The sequence below is a fragment of the Alternaria dauci genome, chromosome 9 (assembly GCF_042100115.1).
Source record: "Alternaria dauci strain A2016 chromosome 9, whole genome shotgun sequence".
NCBI lineage: Eukaryota > Fungi > Ascomycota > Dothideomycetes > Pleosporales > Pleosporaceae > Alternaria > Alternaria dauci.
The window spans coordinates 1,371,576-1,391,630 of NC_091280.1; the positions used below are offsets into that span (position 1 = coordinate 1,371,576).

Genomic DNA, 20,055 nt, shown 5'->3' on the forward strand with positions numbered 1-20,055 from the left:
ACTTTGACGTTTACGAGAAACCGAATGACCGGATCTTTCTGCTGGATAGCCCAACACCAACGTACGGAAAATGTCTTCTTGATATATCGCATGTCCCAATCCAGTCGCATTCTGAATGACATGGTTGCAAAAAGTGTTGATTGGCAACTCATCTGGTTCGCAAGCCATTGAATTCGGATGTGTATAGCTCAAGCTCGTTCCATACTGTATAGTGTTGGAAGTCCAAACAACTTTGTCAAACGTGAAACCTCCAACGGTCAAGTAGTTTTCGTTATCAGGGCTGATGGCTGCAAAGAACTTGGTAGACCCACTAGCTCTGTACCAGTATCTTGGGCTCATGAGTTCCGTGTGATACCTTTCACGAACATGCCATGCTGGTACCCATGAAGGATAGGCACTGTTCAGAAGACTCTCTCTAGACTCGTGAAGAGCGGCTGAGAGTACGAATGGTCCTTCCGTGGGAATTTTCATCAGCACGGAGGCGAGACGAAGATTGAGATTGTGAATTGAGGACGTGTAATCTGCATCCACCAGCGTGCGGCCCTCTCCATCCTTGGCAACTTGACAACCCAAAAATGCGTAGACGTGATCTCTAGGATCTGTAGCTTGCAGGGTTCGGGATGCACTGAGAACCTTGCAAAGAATTTGTTCTTTGCTCTGTTTGGCTAAGTATATCAATCCAGGTCGCGATTGTTGCCATGATACTGACCGATGGGCAATGTAGTGAGAGTAAAGGGTTATATAGCGAGCTTTACGATACTTGATGCGCCCAACGATCCCTTGAATGGCGGTGGAGAACTCTGCAATTTGACGAAACCACACACATATCTCCAGTACATCGGCGATGTCAGCGGAAGCTGAACCCCAGAACATACGACATTCGGCGGCGACAGCGACTTCCTGAACGGTCCATACTCGTTTGAACCATGGAAAGTTGAAGAGCGTGACAACGCCTGACCATCTTTCTTGATCAACGCTGATGGGATAAGGTTCTTCGAACATTTCCATGCGGCCGGTCCTCTTACCCGCTTTCACAAACGAGTCCCCAAAATAGGCGTTGGCCTCGCAAATCAGAGCAAAGGTATCTTGGGCGACGTTGTTGACATCGCATCCGAGCCAAACGAGTACACGCTTTGCGTTGGCGTAGACTTGATCCATTCTCTTGACCTGGTGTCCCTTTTCTTGGTCATCTTTTTGGTTGATGCACAAGGCATCTGCCCACAGTAGTCGAGGCTCAGAGCCATGTCGAAAGTTTCGAAGGGCATCCGCAAGGCTGACGGTAATCGACACCCGCAGTCCGTTGCACCACACCTCGACGGTATGTTTGGGATCGCCCCAGACGTACGATATCGCCTCGTAAGAGCCTTTCGAATCGCCAATGTGCATCGTGCTTAGACTGCAGTCGATAATGTCGTCGTAGCGCCCCGGTCGAAGCATAAGCACTCGTATGTATTCGCCATGTAGAAGCGGTTCATAGATGGAACCGTTTCGCTTTGCTCTATAGGTTTCTGCCAGTCCCATCTCGATACACGAGCAGAAAGGAGGGTTTTCGTCATCCTTTCGAGTTTACGCGTTGTTGTAGCAGGATGAGCCAAACTTGCCTAAACAACTTCAGCGTGTCAGCCTTCTCAGACTCGAAGCAAGCTCAGCAATGTACATACCATGCAGGCATATGGAATCCTCCAGACAGTACGAATCATGCGGAGCAGAAGCGATTCTGATCACGAAACTTCCATCACACCCGGCCTCGATTGAGGACAGGCTTTCGAGATTTGCGATGGAAGGCTGAATGAGAGGAAGGCTGAGGCTATGCAAGAGGCAGCTGCAAGCCACCCACGTGCCACTACGCGAGACGCCATCCCCGGTTTGTTGTCACAGCCAGTCACGTAGGCTCAATAGACATCAACGGATACGTCCCTGACAGTAACGAGTAAATGTGATTAGAAGCTCCAAAGAAGACGCTGTGCCGCCGTAGTATCTAATGCTAAACATAGGGAAAAAGAGCCAAAGTCCTGTATATGCCCAAGCCAAAGAAAAGAGGTATGCTGTGGTATCATCCATATGCGAGCCAAACACCAAGAAACGCCATGTAACACGCCTGCAAGCGACGCACTGTGTGCCGACTTTACAAAGTAGCTGCCTAGGGACAGGTCAGACTCCTCGTCCTCTTGCTATCGCCCAGACGCAGCACCTCGCCCCGGACATGCTTTGGTACTTGAGCCTTGGCCCAGCATTGCATGGCTACTCTGCGCATGAGCTCCACCTCCTCGTCGCGCAGTCTCAGCTGGCGCTTGGCTAGCTTGCTCTTCCTGAGCTTGACGCCCTTGTCCTGGACTGCTTGTCCTGACACGACAAAAGGTACAGTGGGGTGTGTTAGGCCACGCTTTGAGACGGGGCGTTCGGTGGTGGGGGAGGAGACGAGGGATTCGAGGTTTACGCATTCGGCGATGAGGGCTTGGATGCCGGCGGAGAGCTGTGTTGCGCGCGAGAGGATGTAGCCCCAGATGTCTGAGCCTTCCCAGAAGGGGTCGTTGATAACGGCGTGTTGAAGGGCGGGGAGGATGTAAGGCAGTGGGGGGAGAGTCCTGTCTTCAATCTCCTGCGGAGGCTCTTCTTGCGTTGGGGTAGCGATGTTTGCAGTGCTAAGTAGGCTTGCTGCGATGGTCAAGCGAATGTGGCTGTCGGTGCTCAGGGTGGCAGTGACAACGCATGCGGGACATCCACGCGTGCGGCACCAGTCTGCCTCCTCGGTGATGAAGCATTGGAGACCAATGAATGCGCTGCGAGATTCGCCCGAGAAGGCGAGCTCGAGATCAGAGGCGCGCTGTGTGCATAGTGCCGCAGAGGCGAGTGTTGAGGCACGTGAGAAGAGGGTCACGACGGGCATGATCAGGGCGTGGAGCATGTCGCGGTGGAGGAGGTAGGTTTGCTTCGCCTGGGGAGAGCATTGCGTGTGTGTTGCGCAGAAGCTGCCACGTCTATTAGTGCTGGCTCATGCAATTGATGCTGTCATAAGAGTGTAGAGAGAGGTGGAGAGGTGGAGAGCGATGGGCTTCACACCACACGCGACCAGGGAACAACATACTCAGCATCTCTGGCCAGATGCCTCCGCAGCGCACAAAACGCCTTGGAAGTGGCCAGCGCCTCGACATCCTCATGTGGGATCACAAATGGGCTCTCCATGGGTGTAGCGTATCCGTAGTCCATCGTGTCTCTCGGGCGGGCAGGCTATCTCGCTTCGCATCGGTATGCAGTCGGTCTATCTCGAGTCGGCACCAACAAGCTTCTTTAACGACCGGGCTAAAAAGCAAACAAGAGGGGAGGGGGGAAGGGAGCAAGGCGAACAAGCAAGATGCCAGGGAAAGAAGACTCGACGTTGTGATTATCATTCCCTGCAACGGGCACCGTTCCCTATTTCACCCCCAAATGACGCGCGAACGAGCCTCCCTGATGCCAGAGGCTCACCCGCTGCTGCTGCCGGGGTGGATCACATTGTAGATCTAGACTTGCATACGGCGCTCCCCCCTTTCCTTATCCGCCCACGCTTGTGCAATGCCCGTATCCCACGACAACTCTACGCAGCCAACTAGCTCGCGCCAGATGGCGTCGCTGCCCGCTGCCGAGGAACTGCGTTTCGCTTTCGGACAGATAACGCGGCGTTGGCGGTTGGTCGTTGCAGAGCGCATCAACAACCTTTTACTTTTCCACAAGCACTCTCTCTCGCTCCAGCGTCGCCAAAAGGGGTCCACCCTCTTCCGTTGCGTCTCCGTTAATTTGAGGGGGAGCGAGCCATGTTGCATATCTCATACATAGGTAGAGAAGCGAGCCGACGTACGCGTCCTGCTTCCCTAGGCCAATTTGCAACCATGATCTTCAAATGATGCAAGCCAGCTACACCGACCCGACCGCACCGAGGCCGATCAGACCGGCCATCGCGATCGCACGATAAAGACGTCGTGGGCACAGCACTTTGCTGCCAAGCACAACTTTGCCTTTGCCTTTTGCTGCTGCAAACCCCGCTGAAACGCGTTTCGATAAACATAGTCCCTAGCCCCAGCGCTCGCGAGGCCACTAAAAACATCGCGACATCGCTGGCTGCCCGCACTATTGGCATCGCGTAGCGGCAGAATGACAACATCAGCTGCGCCATTTCTCCTCCTTCTGCACCAGCCATGACAGCATCGTCTACACTTCACCGTGAGGGGTAGATCCCAAGCAAGACTGAGAACGAGTCGCTTGTGTCGCCGGACATGTCGTCCATTTTATGAAATATGGATCCGAATTACGCGTATCACTTGCTGTACCGCGGCCGTAATCAGTCTCATCCGTCACCATGGCACACAACATGCTACGACGATGATGAGACGGTGCCGAATCCTGTGGGACCCTAGACTAGTCGCGACAGTTTTTTTTAAAGTCAAGTTGCTAGTGACACTACAATGATAGATGCAGGTGCGAGCTCAAAGTACGCCTTTGCTGACGATAACGTTTACGCTACCGTCGGCGGGCGCTCCCGTGATCGACACACTGCAGCACGACGCATTCCCAATTTTGCCTGCTCCAGATACACCACCTGCTGTCGTGGCGCAAACCACTCCTCTCGATTATTCGAGTGACGCTGCCCGGCCAATACCACTGCTGATATCCACGCTTCTAGTCCCCTTTCGTCTTCATCGCTTCATCGTATGTGTATCCACCTCCGCAGCGGATGAACACCCTACCACGTGTATGTGGAGATGCATCAGATTCAAATCCATACCAATGGTAGCTAGTCAGGAACCACTGAAACGTGCCGTCGTGCGCTATCGATCGAGAATCTTGTCGCGCAAACCGGAGTCGTGGCTGTTGAAGGATGGCGCCATATATAGCAACATAACAGTTCCGTATCGCTGGAAGCGGCCCCAAGCTGGTATAGACTTTTGCGTCTATTGAACTTGGCTTCCAGCACACTGGGCGTAAGGTACCAGGTTCTAGCCAGTCAAGTCGGTACGCACGTGGTACGCGACTATACCGCCACTTTGATAGTGACGGCTCCAACCACCTACAAGGTACGCCCAGGTCTATCTTGCGGTCCGAGCGGACGGAAAAAATTGGAGACAACAACGTCGTTAACTCTTTCATTACCTGAACCAAAACACCGAGTACGATCCATCATTGCTAAGAATGCGCCTTCGGGTACCGTCGGCTACCTGTTTTCTCCCGAAAGGATCCGTAAGGAGCATTGTAAGCTTCTCGGATATAGGTCCCATTTCCTGTTTTGATACTGGTACAGGCGGGCTCAAAAGGCTCGGGTCGGGCTGGAGGATGGCGAAGATGCTAGTCTTCGACCTGCCGACCATCCGACGATGGACGTCGAGTAGGTGATCGTACAGAGGCCAGAGCGTGTCCAGATAATGCGCCGCAACAGGTTCGCATGGCTTGCACGGCTCGAGCATGTCCATACACGATTTTGCATACGCGAGATCTGCCTCAACACCGTCAACCTGGCCATCCATGAGCTTGGTGGTTGCGCTGAAGAGGAGGCAGATTGCGGCGGAAAAGGACCAATAGATGATGATCCAGCAACGCTTAGTCAATGTGCCATCGAAGGAGATCAGTCCCAACATGCGAGCAATGTTCTGAGCTGCCACCGCACACTCCTGCCGATATCTCTTGACATCTTCGACCGATATATTGTTCAGCGGAGACGTCGTGCCGTCGATAAGCTGGGCTTCAGCCGATGCGACCAACAGCTGGCGATATAACAAGACTAGTGCACCAAGGTACATGATATGTACCATGAATACTGCGCGTCTTTGGTAGATTGTTAAACTCTGCGCTTCACTCGAAAGGAGCGTGGGGATTTGCAGCACATGTGGAACTTCCTCGCGCCACTTCTCCAACTTGGTGGTAAGCATGGTCATGTTTCCCTTGGTGGCCAATTCAGGAGAGGCCAATGTCTTTGCAACCTCGGCAGCAATCAAGTTGATCTTGCTAGTTTGCGTATGTATAAGCTCATCAATGGAGAGCTCGTCTGAATGGCATACAACACAGGTAGTCTGGCTATATTAGCATCCTTGCCACCAAAATCATGTGCCTGGCGACATACCTGGGTATCATTGGCCGTCACCTCGGAGGGATAACCGAGGGTGTAGGAGAGCCAAGAATCCATGAACACGAGGCTTCGGAATATCTTCCTCCAATTCTCATCCGAGGATGAGCGAGACTTAGTTTGCGCGCTTGGACATTTCCAACGGGCAATCTGCAATCCCGCAGCTGTGACTTGTTAGCTTAGTCGCGCGGTCGTCAATAGGGAATGAACGTACCGATTAGATACTTGGCACTCATGTGCTTCTCAAGTAGCGAATAGAACGACAGAGAGAGCAATAGGCGCATTGTACGGAAGTAGTCTTGTCTCGCAGTCTGTTCATTGAATTGGAGGGTTCCCGATGCGTACAGCAGTCGTCGCATGCGGTCGGGGAAGGCATCAACGTCGTAATGTGCGCCCATGGCTGCAACCGTAAAACACTCGGCAAGCGTCATGTCGTCCACCTGCTTTTGGGGCCGGTAGATGCGGTCGAGTATCTCATTGACCTGTTCAAAAGTCCACATGAAGATAAGTGATCCAGTCCCTCGCACAAACGCATACATGGACCGCCGAACACGGTCTTCGGGCGGTAGAAAACCTTGGTTGAACTGTTGAATGCCGCCTCCGTTGAGTATTTCGCCCCTGAGAGCGACCAACTCACTGAATGCGAGCGTCAAAGCATTATGACATGCTTCGGCTTCGGGTCCACCCGAAATACTGGAGGATTGGAGCGACACGGGACTGCCAGAAGATACTGGGCTAGCACGTGAGTATTGTCTAGTGTTGTTTGAAGTGTCTGTCGTCGAGCGACTGTTCCCCGGTCGCTGTTTGTTAGAGACTGAAGATGATTGCTGCGTCTTGAACTCGTTCAAGTAGGCTTGATACTTCTGCCAGTTGTCTGTCTTCTTGTACTCGTCCATCTGGGCTTCGAATTCTTGCATAGCTCGAGCGGCATTGCTCTCCCACACCCGCTTTCTCTCTGCGGGGAGCTCCTGCCATCTTCGGCCGACCTCCCGAGCTATATCCACAAAGGACAGTTGGCTGACATCAGGGTCGGTGCGGAGCTGGTCAGCAAAGTTGACATCTGACGCCATGTTAGATCAAACACGAATGGTGCTTTTGCAAGAAGAGCGTACAGGCCGTTTTTGGCTTCTTTGGCGCGTTTGGATCGGCCCGAGGATGACGCCTGTACCTCCTCTTCTCTCGCGGTGGTGGGGTTGTTGTTTGTCTCGTGAAGCTTTCCAATGCAGACGTCGATAAGGATGTGGGTTCCGGTGAACTGACTTCGGGCTCCAGCGACAACGATTGAGGGATCCCACGGTACGTGGCAATTTCGCGCTGCAGCAGTCTTCTGTGGCCCAGCTTGAACTCGAGTGCTGTCAGATCGTCCTCGGTGATGTCTGCAACACTCTCCCAGTTGTGGAAGCCATTCTCGGATAGGACCTGAGCGTACTGGGTCAGGCCAACCCGCTCCAGGACCTCGGTGAGGTCTGGTGTGGGGGAGCTAGAACAGGTAGAGATCGCCATTAGGGGTGACGTCTGTGGTGCGAGGAGATGGGGAATGGGAGAAATGGCATATATGAGGGTGGCCACACGGCATGACAGTTACCGCGACTGTGGTCTCGCAGGCAGGCAGTAGCTGAGAAGGACGTTTTAGGGTAGCGCACAGCCGTGTCTGGTGGTCTGGACCGTATAGATGAAAAGAAGGGTGTTCGAGGCTCTCACAGCCCGACCCGCTTTTGACACCCGCTAGTGGCAGTAGCCGGTTTCTGCGACAGGGCGGGAAATTCCATGGGAATTCACAACGCCGCCACAGGATGCGTCCATGGTATTTGTATTCCTCCATGAGAGCATTCCTCATCAGATCCAAAAGCTAGACTCCCAAGCCTACGGCTGGCCTGCTACCTACTACGATGGAGACTTTCGGCCTTTTCCGATGCGGAGCATGGCTTCCCGTCAGCACCGCCCGAAGCCCAGACCTCGCATCTCCCTGCAAAGACCATTGTCAGAATCATGTGGCCCGCAAACTCACCACCAGGACGCGCTGTCACTCAATTCAGCTATCCGCACCCATGGACACATCATACGATGCTTCTGCACTATTTGTGGCAGCCACGCTACCAAGGACCCTAACGTTGACCGCCCTCACACCATTCAAATACATGAAGCATCTCCGGAATTGCTTTCTGCCTCCCTCTTCCAGTCAGGAGCCTTCATCTGCACTGCAGTGTTCCCATGAGCGTGCAACGAACGGCCGGGGGCTGCTGATCGAAAAGCTGCTCAACGATCGTGTCTGTAAAAGCAACCTTGGAAGGCCTAGATTACTCTTCTAGCCCGCCCACTCGGCTTCCCGCTTGCCATGTGTGTCTGCGCCACAGCCCCGCGCGATCTGTAGGGGATATGCCCTCCCGTCAATTGGCACGCTTTCTCCACAGACTTTTGCTGATCGCAGACATTGTAGATCTGCGCATCCCGGTCATTGGTGCGTGGCATCTGACCTCCACACGCTGAAACAAGCAGCCTTGCGAGTGTCGCAGCACGTGTGCGTAGATCAGTTCATTCCAAGGTTATCCCGAAGCATGCAGCCATTAATAATCAAGCTCGTCCCGGAATCACACAACGGTCCACGCTACCTAAGCATTAGTATCCAGATCGTATCGGAGGAATCAGCAACCGAAACTAACACGCCTGTCTTTACACATGTGGCTAAAGATCAGACTTTCTTGTATTGGTACAATTGGTACTTGGTGCGACAATCCAAGCCTCGTGCAAACAACCGCAGGCGGTTCCACATAGACGCTCGACTAACGCATGATGTCCTTCAAACAGAAACCATATTTGAACAATACCCGCGGCGCTACAGGTACTTCTGCATAAGTTCCTTGACCCGACTCAGGTTTAGCCCTTCAATCTTGTTTCCGTTGCCCTCCATCGTTTCCGCCATGCAAACTACGTTGTATATGGCCTCTTCCACCGCGTCAGCACTCGCCTCGAATAAGGCATTGATAGTCTGATCATCCGTCATCTTCACTGGTACCTCTTTCGCTTTGTACGGATCGACAGACGCTTGGCCTGCTGTGACGGTCTGGACGTGCAACTCGTTGGCTGTCGAGAAAGCAAGGAAGACATCACCGGAAGAGTTCGTGCCGTAGCCGCCTACGCGGGACAGTCCAACGGTTGCACGTTTAGCCAGTCGTTGCAGTTGTTGAGGATGAAGCGGAGCGTCTGTGGCAAGGACTATGATGATAGATCCGTCTTTCTTGTCCTTTTCTTTTTTCACCTTGAACAGCAAGTTCGCTTGCGCCATCAGGTCTGGATCGTCGGGGTTCTCTTCAATCTTGCGCTTCTGCTCTTCGTAGATGATTCTCCCAATCGGCGCACCTCCAATCTTGAAGTCCCACATCTTGCCGTAGTTTGCTTGAACCAGTGCAGCAACGGTATAGCTCTTGCCATCTTCACCCGGCACTACACGGGAGCTCGATCCAGTGCCTCCTTTGAAGTAATGGCAGATCATACCCGTGCCACCCCCCGTGTTCCCTTCTTTTACTGGCTCGCTGCTCGCTTTGTCAATGCCATCCACAACGTGCTTCGGCGTCACAGCGAACTTGGATACATCGTGCAAGAAGCCATCAAAGGTCTCCGCAACAACAGGAAGCAGGAACCAATCGACCTTCCCGCTCTTATCGCAATTATCACGGATGGCGGATTCGTAGATGCCGTTATACGCTGAACCAACGCCGAAGCTGCCCGTGATGATGATTGGAGAGAATAGGAGGCCCATTTCCTCGATGAGGTGAGCCCCAGTCATCTCTCCAGAGCCATTAAAACGGAATATGCCTGCGAAACAGGCTTTGTGAAACCAATCTTTGCGTGGCAGAATGGTTGTCACGCCTGTGTTGATGTCGTTTGGTGGTGCGTCAGGGTAGGCAGGTGATGAATGGATGGACTCGGTATGCACGAGCACGCCTGGAATGTCTGTCAAGCTGTTCTTGGGGCCGGGCTGATAACGGCCAAGATACAGCGTTGGCAACAAATCGCGGATGCGCTGACGTGGAGTAGCGGGTGGTGACAGAGAAGACATGGTGGGCTGGTTCCTAGTGATTATCAAAAGCGATGATATTCGTGTAGTTGAGATGAGGCTTGGGAGAGAGCTGCGGGTTTGATAAGTGGCAGCCTGGATGCCTTGCGATACTTATACCTTGTTTTCTACTATTTTATCCGCCTATATCAAGCTCAAGGTCGGTAGGCCTCCACTCGCGCACTCCTTGCAGGCACCAGCACAACTTTCCTCTGAAGGGCGCAAGGCACGCAACCACCTAACGAGGGCGTCGCACGGATAAAAGAAGCTGCATCCGGCAGGTACGAAGCGTTGTGGACCTACTTCCATCAGAGTTCGCGACAGAATCCACTAGATGATGAGATTGTTGGCGAAGGAGCTGTGAGACGAAAGAGTCATACGCGATGATCCGATCCTTCGTGCATGATTAGCGTAGTCGTTACAAACCAGGCGTTCCCCGCCTCTTCAATTCTAACTATTCCCACCAAGCATCGACTGCATCCAAATGTAACAATTGTCATGAGTCATGGTGACTGCAGACGACAGAGATTGCGAGGAGGTAGACTGCCGTGCGTAATGAGCGGCCATTGCGCCCGCAGATATCTCCGAACCCATTCACGACTCAGCTGCCAAGGCCCATCGAACCGGTTCCTGCATAGCACATCTCCAACACTACGAGCTTGACCTTCTCCTGTCGATTTGATCTCCACAATACACAGTGTCGGGGTTATCTGACGTAGTCGGTCCGCTGCAAGGCACCCCCACCCTTGCAATGGAGAAGAAAAACTCCGATGTTCTCCTTGGAGGTTCTTACTTCCCAATCTTTGACAACAGCCAGCAAGATGCTCACACGATTTCTTGCGGTAGGGCTCCTGAGCCTCGTGAGGCCTGCGCGCGCCAGCTATGGATTCTATGTCGGAAAGGGTCTGACGCAAGATGGTAGTGTTATGCTAGGTGGAACCGGAGAGGAAGTGTCTTCGCATTGGCTTCAGATCTTCCCGGCCAAAGAACACGCTCCAAACGCGACGATTACCGTTGGCGTCACCGAAGACGCATCGATGCCGGGCCAATTGATGAACATCTCTCAAGTCCCTCATACGTTCCGTTATCTCTCCATGGAATACTCCGACTTCGAAGGCTTTCCTCCCCCTCTGACGAACGGAGGCGTGAATGAGAAGGGCGTTGCTGTCCGGGACATTTGGGCTCAGAACCGTGACGACCTTATTGCCATGACGCCGAACCCTCAGACCGGATTGCAATACTCCGACCTAGCTCGTATCGTCATGGAACGGGCCAGCACCGCTCGCGAGGGTGTTGAACTCATTGGCCAAATGATAGCAGAATATGGATACGCCGATTACGGGGGCAACTCGCACCTGATCGCAGATGCGAATGAAGGATGGGTCGTATGGCAGATGTCAGGAGGCAAGAAGCTCTGGGCAGCGGAGCGCCTAGGGGAGAACGACGTTCGCGTACTTTATCCGGGCTACATTGAGGATTTCCCCGTCGATTTCCAGAACAGTTCAGACTATATGGGCAGTCCAAACATTGTGAGCTTTGCTGTCGAACAAGGGTGGTGGGACCCGAACGGTACCGAGCCATTCAACATCTTCAATGCATACGCACCTCAAGAGGAGGGATACACAGCCCGAGACGGAGGTGCGAAGTATATGTCGCAAGCCGCTCTCGAGGACGCCACACGTGCGATGGCTCCAGTGACGGAGAAAGATCTCATCGAACGCGTTCGCGATTACCGCATCTTGGACGACGAAGCCGGATACGGCCAAGTTGTCTCTCTTCGCGCAGACATGGATCCTGATCTGATTCGCATCTGGGTCGCACCGACCAGCTCCGTGACTGCGCCTTTCAACCCGTGGTGGCTGGGTGTGAAGAGCGTTCCACCCGAGTACGGTCTGCACCGCTATCTATACAAGGACGCCGCCTCGACTTTCTTGGATACCGACTACCAGTACCAGGAAGCCACGCACTTTGCTGGTCGAATCTTCAAGCAGGTCCTCTACTATACGTGCTCGGATCCGGAAACCTATCTGCCCATGGTCCAGAATATGTTGCATGGATTTGAAAACGCTTCATTTGTGGATATGGAATGGGTGGAGCGCACTGCCAAGACGTTGATTGACAATGGAATGCGTGACGATGCGCTCGAGTTTCTGACTTTCTATTCGCACACTAGGGCGGAGAAGGCACTGGCTTTGGGCAAGACGATGGTGGATGCGCTCGATGCATATGTCAAGCTCATGGGACAGTTCCGCATGCCGATAGGTGATCGCATCAATGACCCGGGACTCGGAGCCGAGACTGTGAACTGCCTGGTAGGCTGGGATCCCGACCAACCGGCGGACAAGCAGAGACCGTTGAAGAAGTTCAGACGCCAGGTCTGAGATAATCAGGACTCTCTTCGTAGCTGTGGAAGAATATGAATAATAATGTTTACGCCGGGAATCCCTTGCATTAGGTCGTGGAAAGACTCAAGTAGGTAACTTTGTCCGCGCGCTGTTGATTACTTAGGTACTACCGTGTAGCGTCCCACACCTAGATGTGCCCATCGGCCGACACATGTACAACAAACGCCCATAGAGATTTTGCCTGCAGCTGCTGAAAGTACCATTTCTTCATGCTTGAATGTCCTCGAAGCCCTCGTGAACACAAGCACAGAAAGATGATCACAAAGGCGGCTTACTAAGCCATATGCGGATGAGCCTCGGCGGCCGACCCGCTTGAGCTCCATGCCGCAAGCAAGCTGTCCTCCCCGCAACAGCATTCACCACCGCAGCTCGACATTCACGCAGTACCCGATCTGATCCACTTGAGCGCTACCGCAGTCGTCGACCGTACACTAGAAAATAATTTACAAATTTCAACCCCGACATCATGCCCGGCAAGATCATACCCGTGACGTCGTCTTCGCACTTCTCCCAGCTTCTCTCGCAGTCGACATACACAGTGGTCGACTTCTACGCCGACTGGTGCGGGCCATGCAAGGCCATCGCGCCTGTCTTCCAGGGCCTGGCCGAGAAGGAGACCAAGCCGGGCAAGATGCAGTTCGTCAAGGTGGACGTGGACAGTCAGCAGGAGGTTGCAAAGAAGTACGGCGTTAGCGCGTAAGTATGCCACCCACTGCGGAGAGACATGGCGACTTGAAGCTAACGTACATCGTGTAGCATGCCGACTTTCCTCATCATCAAATCCTCATCCGTAGTCGAGACAATTCGCGGCGCCAACCCCTCCGCCCTCACAGCCGCCGTCCGCAAAGCTGCCAGCGACACATCTGGCCCGGGTGCCGCCTCTTCTGTGTTCCAGACCAAAGGCCGCACTCTCGGCTCCGCTTCCGAACCGAGCCGCCCTGTTGGCGAGAGCCCGTTTGCCGGTTTGCAGAGGTTGCTGCTTGGCAACGGCGGACTGAGCGACGTGCTCGTGAGGTTCGCGGCGCTGTATTTTATCAGCTTGTTCGCCTTCGATTCGTACAAGGCTGCAGAAGAGAGCCCGTTCAATGTTCGTGCAAGGCGGTAGATGAAGGCTGGCGACGGACCCGTGGGCGGCTGCGGAGAGGAAGCCGGACAATGGTTTGTAGGGGCGGGCGACGTTCACATCCCATCGGTTATATGGCGTTTTAGAGTAAGAGCATGGCGTTTATGGTATACCATTTCGAGTCTCAGTGTCTTCCCAACACAAATGTTGGCTATGGCAATCATTTCCACAAATCATCTTAGATTCATCCTTGGATTTGCCAACTTGCCTTCCATCGCATCGTGCCAAATATCTCGGCTTTGCTAGACATTACCACAGTCGGAACTCCACGCGTGATGATCTGAGACTATGTGAGTGCAGCAAACGTGGCACAAACAACCATGGTACAATACTCAACTACCCCAACTCACGATTCTTTCTCTTCACCGAGCGTTAATTCACCAGATCCAATGGCCACCAACCCGACGCACTTCACACCCAAACAGTACGATGACACATGGGAACGAGCCGACCTTGAGAGGAATTACAAGGACCTCTGCAGCGAGTATACATTCCTATCCGTGCAGCTTTCACGCGCCACTCGCCCTTTTGGAAGAGAGCGTACGATCCACAACCTCCTGAACGCACGATTGAAACTCGAGCATCAGCTCAAAGGCCTCAAAAACAAGTACCAAAAGGAGCAAGCGGAACTGCAGCATAATCTGAGAGAGCGAGAAGATGAGCCTCCAATGGACTACGTAAGCCCGGACGTTGTAAAGAAAATTCACAGGGAGATTCAGCGTGTGAAAGAGACGTCTGAGTGTGTTTTGAATCAAATAAACCATTCTCAAGACAGCAGCGGAATAGTGCGACTCATGAACGATACGATGCAGTTAGTACTTGAAAAGGTCAATTGGGCTAAGCAAGTAATGGACTTGGAGAAGGAAAATTCAAACCAGAAGAAATTGATTGGCGAGATAGAAGATGAGAATATGCTTCTACATAGACAGGTGGATGAGATGGAAGATGATGATAATAAGGCGCAACTGCAAGAGTTGCTTGAGAAATCCATGGACGAATGCGAAAAATTGAAAAAGCAGGTCAAGTTTTATGCAGAGGCGCTTGGGTTTCAATGAGAGAGACCGACGCGGAAGCTACAACGGCGACTTGTAGCAAGAATCGTTAAGAACATTTGTCATCTAGCAGTAAGAGTATCGCGTTACATGTGTCTTCATATCCTTCCCTTGAGGAAACCACCAGGTCTGTTCCTCGTTGGATGCACTGGTATGTCCCCTATGTCGGCCATCTTATCCTCGAGCAACTGCGTCATGTGTTGTACCACATCCTTGTATTTCGCATCGGCATAAACGTTGAACAGCTCCAACGGATCCTCCTGGCAATCGAATAGCTCCCACTCTTTATGCTCGGCATGTCCTGGTCTTGCGCCCTCAAGCCCAAAGTCCTCATTGTACCAGTAAATGAGCTTATAACGCTGGTCTCTCACGCCGTAATGCGCATATGCCGCATGAATCATGTCGTTGTGCATCCAGTACCGGTGGTATGCAACCTGCTGCCAATCTGGAGGTGTCTGGCCTTGCAGCAGCTTGCGGAAAGATATGCCCTGCATATAGCTCGGTATGCGCAGACCCGCAGCATCAAGGAATGTTGGTGCAAAGTCTACATTACAGATGATGTCGTTGCACACAGATCCTGCCTTGATCTCCTTGGGCCAGCGTATCAGGAAGGGCATCTGGAAACTCTCTTCGTACATGAAGCGCTTGTCGAACCAACCATGCTCGCCAAGGAAGAAGCCTTGGTCTGAGGTGTAGATTACGATTGTGTTCTCCGCAAGACCTTCTGCGTCCAGGTAGTCTAGCATGCGACCCGTGTTATCGTCAATGGATTGGATTGTGCGAAGGTAGCGTTGCATGTAGCGTTGGTACTTGAACTCGGCAAGTTCTGCGGGTGTTTTGAAGGTAAAGACGGTTCCGTCGTCTTTATCAATAAGGCGCATCTTGGTAACATCTTCTGGGTTGGGAATCTTTCGATCATCTGGTAGCAAAGTCAGCACACCAAGTAGTAGAATCAAGTAAGTAGAGCTTACTCCACCAGTATATATCGATCAACTTCTCGCCGACTTCGTTGCCGCCGTCTGGCTGGACCAATCCCAAGTCATGATACGTGATGTCGTCTGCAATGCGCATCTTCGCAATCTTGGCAGCCCTGGCTCTGTTCTTGTAGTCGTCTGTGAAAGTGTCTGGTAATCGAACGGGATCTTTGTACAGGTGCTTATGCTTCGGGTCGCATTCCCAACTACGATGCGGCGCCTTGTGGTGGCACATGACGAAGAAAGGTCTTGACTTGTCCCTGTTCTTGATAAAGTCCAGACTCTTCTCAGCAATGATATCTGTGGCATATCCTGGAACGCGCTTTGTGTCTGATGGCTCAATGAACATGGGATCGTAGTACTCGCCCTGCCCAGGCACAATACTCCAGTAATCAAAGCCTGTTGGCTCGTGTCCTTTACCTTCACCAAGGTGCCATTTCCCCACCATTGCTGTCTGATAGCCTCCAGCTTGCAGTGCCTTGGCCACATTGGGAAGGCGCTCATTGATCTTGGAGTTGAGCGTCATGACCAGGTTGACGTGGTTGTGGGTTCCTGTCAAAACTGCAGCACGCGATGGCGTACAGATACTGTTCGTCACGTAGCAATGGTTGAACAGCATGCCCTCTTTGGCGATTCTGTCAAGATTTGGGGTGTGGTTGATGCCAGCGCTGTGAGCGGAGATGGACTTTGAGGCATGATCGTCCGCCATCATGAAGATGATGTTTGGACGGTCTTGTGTCGCCATCTTTAGTATGATCTTGAGAAGGCTTCGATCGTACGTTCACCGTCGAAATTGCTGTCAAGACGGTTCGGATAACTTCGATAATCGAAAATGAAGGAACAATGGAAGAAGAGAAATGTCAGGCAAGTGCACTCCGCATCGCTTAAACGCGTGATTAGCGGCGACATGGACAAGTAGAAGCTGCAACTGGCTTGAGGAACCCCAAAAATGCATCCTGCACTGTCTCATCGGCAACGCAAACTCATGGAAGCTGGTTCGCAAGAGAGCAGACGGGGCAAGAAGTGGAGGTCCAAGTGGAGCGATCCCACGCTACGGCTGTCGGTTTCGTCCAAATCCGGCAACCGATGCCTGTCGGGGCTCAACCAAGTGAGAGATTGTCCGACAAGACGTGGGTGCATTCCACTTCATCCTGAGAAAGGATCGCGACTCATGTACTATCGGCTGTCGTCATAATAGTTAGAAGCACGACTTTATCGCTGCTCAGGCGCAACCAACCGGAGCTGCAAACGACTGACAGTCCTGGGTGGCTTAATGAAATCGTGCAGGACATCTCTGCATTCCCACGTTTTGCCCCCAGCTTGCAGATGCTCGCGCGCCGAAAAAATCACAGGGAAGCTTTACACAATGCTGTATATAAGGTAGTCTGAAAGTGAATCTCGCAGACATAGCGCAACATTCAAAGCTGTGAAAATCACGTCTACCTCTTGCCCGGCCGAGAACGAAGTCCATTGACAGATCTGACACTCTGGCAACAGACGCTTCGCAGGAGGAAAAGAACATCGTTACCACGATGGAGACTACGGAGCCAAGTAAAGGCGTTACGGGGTATGAAGACGACGCTGGCCGAGGCACAGAGCAGGAGAAGACAATGTCTTTGAAGACTGCCTTCAAATATTACCGAAAAGCCGTGTTCTGGTCTATCACTATCTGTAAGCAAGCAGGATCGTGATGTTATGTACGTTGCTTACATTGTCAACAGCCATGGCCACCATCATGGAGTCTTACGACATGCAGCTCATCAAATCTTTCTACGCGTTTCCCCAGTTTAATCAGAAGTTCGGTGAACAACTGCCAAACGGAACATGGCAGATCGATGCCAACTGGCAGCAGGGTCTGAATTTATCATCACTAATCGGCCTTATCTTTGGCGTGTTTGCCAGTGGATATCTTGGTGATCGCTACGGACCCCGATATGTCATGATTACGGCGCATTGCTTCCTGACAGCATTTGTTGCCATAGTATTTACAGCGCAAAGCGTTGAGATACTGTTTGCGGGCGAGCTGTTATGGTATTTGACCACACCCCCAAGAAATGATATGTGGGAAGTTCTAACAAGCATAGTGCGTATACCTGGGGCCTCTTCGCTGCAGCAACACCGACATACGCCGCCGAAGTCGTCCCTATGGCACTAAGAGGATACCTTACGACATATGTTAATCTTTGCTGGGTCATCGGAAGAATCCTTGCGACCGGTGTCCTACGAGGCATGCTACCGGTGCAGTCGGAATGGTCTTTCAGAGTCCCTTTCGCACTCCAATGGTTGTGGCCACCGGTGTTGGTTTTCGCCACCTATTTCTCGCCAGAGAGCCCTTGGTGGCTCGTTCGCAAGGGACGTATCGATGAAGCAAGGAAGGCGCTGGACCGCCTGGTAAGCGCACCTCCGGGCACAGTCAACAACGATCATCGTCTTGCCATGATGCAGCATACCATTGCGCTGGAGCGCAAACTGAAGGTTGGTGGATCTTTTATGGATTGCTTCAAGGGCACAAATCTGCGTAGGACGGAGATTGCAATGATCTCTTGGGGCGGACAGATCCTTCCGGGCTTCGTCATTCAGGGATACACGACCTACTTCTTCACCCTTGCCGGACTTGCTCCAAGCGACTCTTTCAACCTTACAATGGGCGTCTTCGGTATGGCTTTTGTTGGCACATGCGCGTCATGGTTCTTGCAGCCTCGGATGGGGCGGCGGACCATCTACATTGCGGGTTTGACCATCATGCTGCCCATCATGTGGATCATCGGTTTCCTCGAGTTTGCGCCGAATGCGGGCAGCAAATCCAGCATCAAATGGGCACAATCATCCATATTGATGATTTGGTTCTTCACCTACGGTAAGTATCAGATTCTGATTTCAATACTTGTCAGAGCTAACGCTGCGTTAGGCATAACTGTTGGCCCCATTCCGTATGCCATTGCCGCTGAAGTAGGTGCAGTGCAGTTGCGCTACAAGACAATCGCTCTTGGCCGCAACATGTACTACTTTCTTTCCATCATCAATGTCGTCATCTCGCCATATATGCTCAATCCGAGCAAGTGGGATCTCAAGGGGAAGGCCGCATTTCCAGCTGCTATTCTGAATGTGTGTCTGTTGATTTGGGCCTACTATAGGCTGCCAGAAACGAAGGGCATGACACCAGAGACCTTGGACCACCTATTTCACGAAAGGGTCAGCGCTCGGAAGTTTAAAGCAGAGGCGACCAGGTTCCAATAGGACGTCATGGGTCGGAGAGTCGGTTCGAATTGGAAACTTACAGGCGCGGTGAATCGTATCCATGTGCAGCGTAGGTATTAGTCCATAGCTATATGATGATTAGACCTAGAAAATGTTGTGATTCCGTTCAAAATGCTGTTGCTAGTCATGAGAGTCGTAGGAGGAAGCAGATAGCCCTTTGTCGTATTCTCAACGTCCACAAAAGCACTCCTTTTGGTCGTGTCTTTTGAGGATTGGGGAGATTTGTGTCACTGACAGCTGTCCAGGTCGCGTGTGGCGAGTGGTCAATGCGGTGCGGGGATGTGTTCCTCTTCGTCATGCTGAACGATAAAAATCATAATGCAGGGGAACAATGCCATAGTTCTTGGTGAGCTTCGCTGTCAACTACGTGGTAGAATCAAAGGGGATAAATCTTGCAGGCGTGAAAGTCCTTGGGCTTGCTGCAGACGCCGAGTCCGCTTCAGCCGTGTAGCCAATCGGCGCGCGTAGATGCCGACAGCCGGACACTAGTTGCTAGTTCGGCATCCACTCTCCGCCCCCTCCTCAAACGCATCCAGTACTGCACGACCGACCGGTAGGCGCGTAGCGGATCTCAGTGACCGACGGTCTTGCTAGTATGATCACTGTTCAGTGGGTTGCTACCATGTGGTGGTGGCTAGGATCTTTGGTGGTGACAACTCGCTCGGGAATTTGAGGACAAAGAAATACCTGGTCCCACCTGACGAACTTGTTCTGGCTACAAAGAACGTCCAAAATGGTGGCCTGCGCTCAGTGCAGGCAAAGAAAGGTAACGATCATCCACTATCTACACACTAGATGTTTACCTTGGGTTACAGGTTCGATGTGAAGGTGGTCCGGTTAGTTGCGATGCATGTAAGCGACTGGGGTTCCAATGCTCCTGGAGCCTGGCCACAACCCCAATCGCTGACAATGGCAACCTACCGGTGACATCTCGAAAGAGAGGCACGCGAGCATGTGATGCATGTCGTTCTCAGAAATCGCGGTGCACGGGTGAAACTCCTAGCTGCAGCCGCTGTCGAGACCTCAACGTTATGTGCAACTATACACTTTCGGTTCGCCAATACCGCGCCGAAGAACGTCACAAACGAAGTCTGGGTT

General features: G+C 52.4%; 7 protein-coding genes across 7 annotated transcripts; 3 read left to right on the top strand and 4 right to left on the bottom strand.

Annotated features, from left to right (window-relative positions):
* Positions 1–2,140: 2,140 nt before the first annotated feature.
* ACET3X_009146 (uncharacterized protein) lies at positions 2,141–3,207 on the bottom strand (the record flags this gene model as incomplete). The annotated part of the gene is made up of 2 exons (XM_069455308.1): positions 2,141–2,969; positions 3,086–3,207. 2 exons carry the CDS (start codon positions 3,205–3,207, stop codon positions 2,141–2,143), a joined length of 951 nt encoding a protein of 316 aa, XP_069303223.1.
* A 1,913-nt stretch (positions 3,208–5,120) lies between these two features.
* On the bottom strand, positions 5,121–7,594 carry ACET3X_009147 (uncharacterized protein; the record flags this gene model as incomplete). The annotated part of the gene is made up of 4 exons (XM_069455309.1): positions 5,121–6,038; positions 6,089–6,255; positions 6,306–7,151; positions 7,204–7,594. The coding sequence occupies 4 exons, from the start codon at positions 7,592–7,594 to the stop codon at positions 5,121–5,123; spliced, it is 2,322 nt and encodes a 773-aa protein (XP_069303224.1).
* Positions 7,595–8,924: 1,330 nt separating this feature from the next.
* ACET3X_009148 (uncharacterized protein) lies at positions 8,925–10,148 on the bottom strand (the record flags this gene model as incomplete). The annotated part of the gene is made up of 1 exon (XM_069455310.1): positions 8,925–10,148. One exon carries the CDS (start codon positions 10,146–10,148, stop codon positions 8,925–8,927), a length of 1,224 nt encoding a protein of 407 aa, XP_069303225.1.
* An 818-nt stretch (positions 10,149–10,966) lies between these two features.
* On the top strand, positions 10,967–12,526 carry ACET3X_009149 (uncharacterized protein; the record flags this gene model as incomplete). The annotated part of the gene is made up of 1 exon (XM_069455311.1): positions 10,967–12,526. The coding sequence occupies one exon, from the start codon at positions 10,967–10,969 to the stop codon at positions 12,524–12,526; it is 1,560 nt and encodes a 519-aa protein (XP_069303226.1).
* Positions 12,527–13,016: 490 nt separating this feature from the next.
* ACET3X_009150 (uncharacterized protein) lies at positions 13,017–13,655 on the top strand (the record flags this gene model as incomplete). Its single annotated transcript, XM_069455312.1, has 2 exons — positions 13,017–13,246; positions 13,307–13,655. 2 exons carry the CDS (start codon positions 13,017–13,019, stop codon positions 13,653–13,655), a joined length of 579 nt encoding a protein of 192 aa, XP_069303227.1.
* Positions 13,656–14,823: 1,168 nt separating this feature from the next.
* On the bottom strand, positions 14,824–16,444 carry ACET3X_009151 (uncharacterized protein; the record flags this gene model as incomplete). Its single annotated transcript, XM_069455314.1, has 2 exons — positions 14,824–15,644; positions 15,697–16,444. The coding sequence occupies 2 exons, from the start codon at positions 16,442–16,444 to the stop codon at positions 14,824–14,826; spliced, it is 1,569 nt and encodes a 522-aa protein (XP_069303228.1).
* A 787-nt stretch (positions 16,445–17,231) lies between these two features.
* On the top strand, positions 17,232–18,936 carry ACET3X_009152 (uncharacterized protein; the record flags this gene model as incomplete). Its single annotated transcript, XM_069455315.1, has 4 exons — positions 17,232–17,370; positions 17,421–17,730; positions 17,784–18,556; positions 18,608–18,936. 4 exons carry the CDS (start codon positions 17,232–17,234, stop codon positions 18,934–18,936), a joined length of 1,551 nt encoding a protein of 516 aa, XP_069303229.1.
* Between the last annotated feature and the right edge of the window lie 1,119 nt (positions 18,937–20,055).